Source organism: Oratosquilla oratoria, chromosome 30, assembly GCF_046742065.1.
Source record: "Oratosquilla oratoria isolate Oo_2021 chromosome 30, ASM4674206v1, whole genome shotgun sequence".
Taxonomy (NCBI): domain Eukaryota; kingdom Metazoa; phylum Arthropoda; class Malacostraca; order Stomatopoda; family Squillidae; genus Oratosquilla; species Oratosquilla oratoria.
Window position 1 is genome coordinate 29,940,393 of NC_134806.1, and position 7,202 is coordinate 29,947,594.

Below are 7,202 nucleotides of genomic sequence, written 5' to 3' on the forward strand. Positions count from 1 at the left end.
ACATTTTAGCATATTGCATAATTTAAAAATGAATAAATAAATAAATGGATACAGTGTGGTTTGGTCTACTTTTGAGTACAGTAGTTATTTTTTTAGATAATGATCATATTCACACAAGACCACTAAATTATTTGGAAATTATTAACAGGATATGAAATAGGTGGGCTTGGAATTCACCCCACACAGGATTCAGTCCACTTTTAAATTCACTAAAAATAATGGGTCAGTTGGGTTAAGTTAGGCTAAATCCCTTTGGGCTGAATCCCATGTGGGCTGAATTCCAATGGAACCTATGAAATATATTACACAATGTTGAATGAAATGAATAACAATCATCTAGGCCCCAAAGTTGAGTAGATACAGTATATTATAGTGATATAGTCATTACCCAAGTTTAGAAGTAATGAAGTTGAAGTATCATCTCTTTAGGCCTTCACATTTTTATTGCACATGCTCTCCATTGTTCACCAAATTTCTATAGTTGCGTATGATTGATTGATTGATTAATTAGAGTGGGCAAAAGCCCGGCACAGGGTCGTTAGACCATTCGTGCCATGGGATAAAATAGATAACGAGGTTAAAATATTAGATTCTAAAAATTAAAACAACTACAACGTTATTGTCTGACTAATTATTAAAATAATCTACGAAATATATACGAAGCCTAGACATTAAGTAGCGAACTACAATAGAAGTAAGATTACCAATACATAGGTACGACACAGTTAAGATTAAATATAATAGAATAAATTAACGTCTTTTAAAAATCCTACAAGGGGTTGTATCATGGGTGTAGCACCAAGCATCTTACGGAGGTCAGGAGGGAGGCCCCACTTCCGCCGCCAAGGCTCGTAGTATCTGCACTCGAGCAGGAAATGACGAACGGAAAAGGGAGAGCCACACCTCTCGCAAGAAGGGGGAATCCGGGGAAGAGAGAATAAAAATTCGTGGGTTATCTTTGTATGTCCAATACGTAAACGGTTTAAAAGTTTCAGATAGAAACGGTTGTGGTGGGAAAGAAGTGGCCAGCGATGGGCAGAACATTTTATGCTCCGTAGCTTTTGGTTCGTTCTAATATTGTCCCAGGTGGTGTCAAACTTTCTACGCACGCGGGAGATGGTAGTGCGGATGTCGGAAAAGGGAGAGTCCCCGCGCGATGGTAAGGGACGGGCCACCGCAGATTTGGCCGCTCTGTCCGCCTTCTCATTGCCAATGATACCAACGTGTCCAGGGGACCAGCAGAATCGGACAGTTTTTTCCCTGGCTGCTGTTCTCGTTAGCCACTCTTGGATCTCAGATATCACGGGGTGGGACGGAATAAAATTAGTAAGTGCTAAAATTGATGATTGAGAGTCGCTATAAATGGTAAAATCATTAAAATCTGAATTAAGAATAAAGTGCTTCAAAGCGAGTAAAATTGCGTAAAGTTCAGCCGTAAAGACAAATGAGGTGAAGGGTAATTTTGCCACACCAGCGGGAGATTTTGACCCGTCAGTATAGACCGCGATGGAGTCGGCATGTGATTCTTTATGCTTCTCAAACGAGGCAGCAACGATGTAGGGCAGGTGTCCACTTTTTGATTGTTCCATGGGGCAGAACTCGGGAATGGGCTTGCACCAAGGTGGGGTATCAAAGTTTCTGGATTCGGACACCTTAAGGGGGCAGTCGCTTCCCTCCTCAAGTAGACGGAGCGCGCGTATGTGTGCTGGGACTGAAGCCGATCTTTTGGTGTTGTACGTATCCCTGAGTCTCACGTTATTAACCACGTCAAAAGATGGTATCTTTCTGAACGATTTGCACTTGAAGTAAAAGGAGAGTAAAAGTTGCTCCCTTCGGTTAGAGAGCGGCAAATCGCCAGAGAGGACGTAGAGGGATTCGACAGGAGAGGTACGGTAGGCACCAGTACACAGTCGCAAAGCCTGGTGGTGTACTGTATCGAGGGAGCGGAGGGACGTCGCACTTGCCGAGGAATAGATCTGGCACGCGTAATCCAGCCGTGATCTTATGAGGGCGTGGTATAATCTGAGGAGCGAAGGCTGGTCCGCTCCCCAGTCGCTTTCAGAAACCGTCTTTAAGATGTTGAGGGCGGAGAGGGAAGATTGTCTAAGATTGAGTATGTGGTTGTTCCACGTAAGGTTTTGGTCAAAAATGACCCCAAGAAACTTAGTCGACTGCTCATAGGGTATTGGAATGCCTCCCAGAATAATATGTGGAGGAACTTTCTGGCGCGGTCGTTGTTGAGACTTGCAAAAGTGCATCGCCACCGTCTTCGATGAGGAGAATCGGCAGCCTCTGCGAGAGGCCCAGGAAGTAGCAGCATTTACACCGCTCTGAGTGCGTGTGATTGCTGTGAAAAGGTTTATGGAGAAGTACAAAAGGAAGTCATCAGCGAAGAGTGAGCACTGGAGTGAAGTGTCTGCCTCAGCAACCGCCTGGACTATTCCATTGATGCTGACCAAGAACAAGGTGGGGCTGATGACGCTGCCTTGGGGGACACCTTGCTCCTGGGGTTTGGGCGACGAATATGCTCCACCGATCTTCACTCTCAGAGTCCTATCTGATATGAAAGCTCGAAGGAAGGAAAACATCCTACCCCTTACTCCCATCTCGAGGAGGTTCATCAAGATACCCCCTCTCCAAGTCGTGTCGTACGCCTTCTCCAGGTCGAAGAAGACGGCGATGGTATTCATGTTGCGCACTAGGGCGTCCTGCACGTGTGTCGAAAAACGGAGTAGAGGATCTAAGGTGGAGCGGTGTCGACGAAAGCCGAATTGGTAAGGGGTGAGGTGGTCTCTACTCTCCAGGTAGTGGGTAAGTCGAAGGTTGACCATCCTCTCAAATATCTTGCATAATACACTCGTCAGGGCGATCGGCCGGTAACTAGAAGGGATCTGGTGATCCTTGCCTGGCTTGGCTATGGGGATGATCGTAGACAATCGCCAAGATAATGGTAAGAGACCAGAGTACCAAATCCTGTTATATATCGCTAGAAGGGTTATGAGAGTCTCCGAAGGAAGGTGTTTAATCATGTCCATACTAATCGTGTCGTCGCCTGGGCTAGTATTCGGCGTCTGGTCGATAGCATGCTTGAGTTCGCGGAGGGAGAAGGGCAGATTGTAAGTTTCAGTGTCGGTAGGAGCGTGGTCATCAGAATTCGTCACGTGATCCGGTAGCTGGAGTTCTCGATGTAGGGCAGTAGAGCTGGAAATACGGGAGAAGTGTGTGGCGAGTTCCTCGGCCACCTCGCACGGGTCTGAGATAACGGTGTTATTTATAAGGAGGGACGGTTGAGGAGATGGTATGTACCTGCCGGAAAGCTTCTTCACTCGGTTCCAAACTGACGCCGAAGGCGTCGACGTTTTAATGGTCGATACGTAGTTCTGCCATGATATGCGTTTCGCCTCCTTCATATACTTTCGTTTGGTCGCAACCGCTTTCTGGTATACCATCTTATTGGTCTCCGTCGGAAGGCGACGGAAACGCCGGTAGCAGGAACGAGCGGTGTCACGAAGCTTCCGGCAGGTGTTGTCCCACCAGGGAACAGGTGGTCTGCCAATCGGTGGGCGGCTAACCGGTATAGAACCGCCGGCGGCGTTAAGAACAATTGAGACGAATTGATTATAAGCTTGAATCGGGTCATCCACTCGCAAGTCACTTAGTTCGGAGCACAGCTCCCCAAAGAGTGGCAAATTTGCCGCTTTCAACTTCCACCTTTGGGGCTGGGAGATGGGGGGAGGAGAAACACGAGAGACTACTATCGGGTAGTGGTCGCTGCCGTGTAAATCCGCACACACCCTCCAGGAGAAGTCCACGAGGACCGCTGAAGTGCAGATTCCGAGGTCCAGGACAGAAGTAGTGTTGAGGAAGATGTTATGATAAGTCGGGTTTTCATCGTTAATGAGGGAGACCTCGTTCTCCTCTAAAAGTTTTTCAATGGCGCGGCCCTTCTCGTTACGGGAAGAGCTATGCCACAAAGGACTGTGTGCGTTCAGATCACCAAGAATGATAAATGGGGGTGGGAGTGCATCGACAAGTTCTTGGATGTCGGAAGCATTAACGCTAGAGCTTGGTGGCAGGTATAGGGAGCAGATTGTGTAGCTCTTGCTAAGGATGGCCCGTACAGCGGTCGCCTGGAGAGTTGTGCGCAAAGGGATGGTAGAATGTTGAACGCTTGCGTGGACGACTAATGCAGCACCGCCCCTGCTTGGAGAACCGGCTGCAGGAACGGTACCGTAGAACCTGTAGTTCATACCTAGATTATAGTGACTGGAGGGAAGCATAGTTTCTTGAAGACAGACAACTCCGGGGTTGTGTTCACGGAGGAGGTACTTCAATTCCTCCCCGTTCGCACGAAGACCTCGGATGTTCCATTGAAGGAGTGTCGTGGGTGGTGAGAATTTGAAGAATTAATTAGAGTGCCGCCCCCCGATGGGGGACGGCTTAAGTTGGCCATCATGGGGTTTACGAGATTCGCGTCCCATAGGAGTTTTTTGAGGTAAGGTCTTGGCTCTCTGGTCTCTTTCTTTCGGTCTTTGTTCTGGTGATTTAGAAGATGGATCGGGATTAGGAGGCGGTTGTTTCCTCGACGGATCTGGCGTGGTTTTGATAGGGTGAGGCTGTGTAAGCTTTTTATTGGATTTGGGGGACACTGAGGGAGGAGGCTGAAGGGAGGTGTTGGAGGGCGCGGTCTTGGATGGGCGGTCGTTCGAGTCGCCGTCGGGCAGGGGTCGTTTCTGGGGAAGCTTCTTGCCGGAAAGGGCAGGGTGATGTTTAGGTAACTGCGGGAATGATGGAAGGTCCAAGAGCGAAGTTGTGGAGTTGCTTGGGCTCTTCATCATAACGTCTTCGGTATCAGGAATCTCCCCATCCTGCACAGACGACGGGGTGGAAATGGATGTCATCTGGGGGAAGTCACTCATTGATGAAGAGTTTGCGCTAGATTGCGCCAATGGAGGCTGAGAGCACGATTGTCCCGAAGAGGGGGGCTTTTTCTCAAAGGATGGTGTGGGCGATCTATAGACCTTAGTTGAAGATTTTGATGACTTGCTAGGCTTAGAGTTGTTCTGGGGCAATTGTGACTTACTGGCTTCAGGGCGCTTCTTCGGTGATCTATCAGAAGACATTACGGGTCGAGAAGAAGGATTAACTGGATCCAGAGTGCCAAGATTGGGTGTATTTGTCAGATGTGGAGGGGGAGAATCAAGTATGAGATTACCGTCGGTGACGCGAGATATGACACGTTGGGAGGTCGACTGGCGTGAAGATTGAGAGGATTGTGCGGGGACGGTTGCGGCGGATGATGTGGTATCCGGATGTGATGATGAGGGAAGGAGCGACGGGTTAGCCTTTACTGAAGCCTTCGTTGCCGATGCGTAAGACGTGGGGCGCTGACCCCTGTATACGCCACCATATACATGATGAGTAATATCACTCGCTCACACCGCTCACTCACTCCCTCACTCATTCACTCAATGTCCGGCCCTTCTAGCTGACTAAGAGTCGAGTCAGCACCATCGGCTTTGCAACAACAACTCGACCACCAAACAGACATACGAACGCACATGAACATCCGAGTAACCAAACAAACACAAAACACAAATTAAGTATATTGACGATCCCCCCTGGACATATATATACATATTTAGTTATTAAGTAAATCACACCCTGTAATCCCAGGATACTAACCTTAGGAGATGACCGTGATCTTGCTCGCATAAAACTCTAAAGATTATGCGAGCATGACACGTCATTAAGTGCTAACTCATGATTTCCGGGCACCAAAACCAGCTCGCGGACCCCTTGGAGCGGCGGTTCTTAGTGACGTGCCTTAGTGATAAGACTGTGTAATAGTGTGTGACATAACTTATACTGGATACACCAATAAAGAAACAAAAACTTAGAGGCGTTTGTGCAGTGGACCCCTAATTGTGATGATGTGACGAACCGTTACATTTGTGTCTACAAGTGATGTTGGATGGAAACGACGTAACAATACCGTTACACCCGTCCCGTTACACACCCCCGTAGGATGGCTGCCGCACCGCGAAAGCTGGTTCGGTTATTGTACGCAGTTTCCGAGACCAGTCTTTGCCAGGAGTGTTCCTCACACTCCCTCGAGAATGTGCGGTGAGTGCCATTACAAGCAGCGCAGTTTGGCGCGAGATCGCAGCATTCACCCTCAGTGACGTGGGATGGTTTGGCGCAGTTGCGGCAGAGGGCAGGAGAACTACAGATCTTGGAGGAGTGACCGTACCGCAGGCAGCGGGTGCATGTCCTTGGCGATTGAACGTAGGACCTAACCGTACAGCGGTGGGGCCCAATCACGATCACGTCTGGGGGATTTGAGTCGGAGAATTTTAATATTATCAGCGGTGTTGGGACAAACTTTTGTTCTTCTGGGCTATACTTGGATACTACGTGGGCATCCAAGACGTTCTGGGGGCACATGTTAAGAAGGGTAGTGGTTGGAAGGCTACTAAGGGAAGAGTTAAAAATCTTACCCTTTGAGCCATTATAGTCATCATATGGAGAAATCTTGAGGATTCCGCTGCCATAAAAATCTCCGGACGTACCCTGGAGCATAAATCCCTGGTGGGGTTTTACCTTCACTAGGTAGGTGTTGCGACCAAAGCGCGTGAAGGTTTCTGGAGTGGAGGGTTGGCGATCATTTTGTTGATCATATTAAATACTAGGACATCGTTACTGCCCTCCTCGACAGTCACTAGGTTATACACGGGGGCTAAAGCATAGGGATGGGGACGTTCAGGGAGCTCGGGAGTAAGGTATGTATCATTAGGGACGAAGTCATCGTCTTGTTCTTCAATATTTGATATTTTTAGGATGGAACATTTCAAGGTCGAATCCGCGATTTTATTACCATTGAGGGCAACGCTGGCTGCAATGCATTTTGATGGAGCTAAGAAACGCACATAAAAGTTGTTATAATTTGACTTAACACGAAGAGAAATACGTTCGATAGTACCAAAAGGGGTAACTAGCTTCATGAGCTCGAAAAAGTTTAGGCGCCTTGGGGCATGTTCGATGCCAAGGAGTCTTTTATTCGGGGTAGACGACGCTGTCTTACCAGCTGCGTCAGCTGGAGCCGGATTTGGGGGGCCGGCCACCCCACTAGAAGGAGATTTTTTCATGATTGGCTGCCAGGGCCAGGTTGTAGTGAGGATAGGGAGGACGGCACCAGGCGG

General features: G+C 48.4%; 1 protein-coding gene across 1 annotated transcript; it reads right to left on the bottom strand.

Moving 5' to 3' along the window:
- Positions 1-4,406: 4,406 nt before the first annotated feature.
- On the bottom strand, positions 4,407-6,603 carry LOC143041344 (uncharacterized). Its single transcript, XM_076213166.1, has 2 exons — positions 6,020-6,603; positions 4,407-5,394 (listed from the first exon to the last, which is right to left on the bottom strand). The coding sequence occupies exons 1-2, from the start codon at positions 6,580-6,582 to the stop codon at positions 4,407-4,409; spliced, it is 1,551 nt and encodes a 516-aa protein (XP_076069281.1). The 5' UTR covers positions 6,583-6,603.
- Positions 6,604-7,202: the final 599 nt, after the last annotated feature.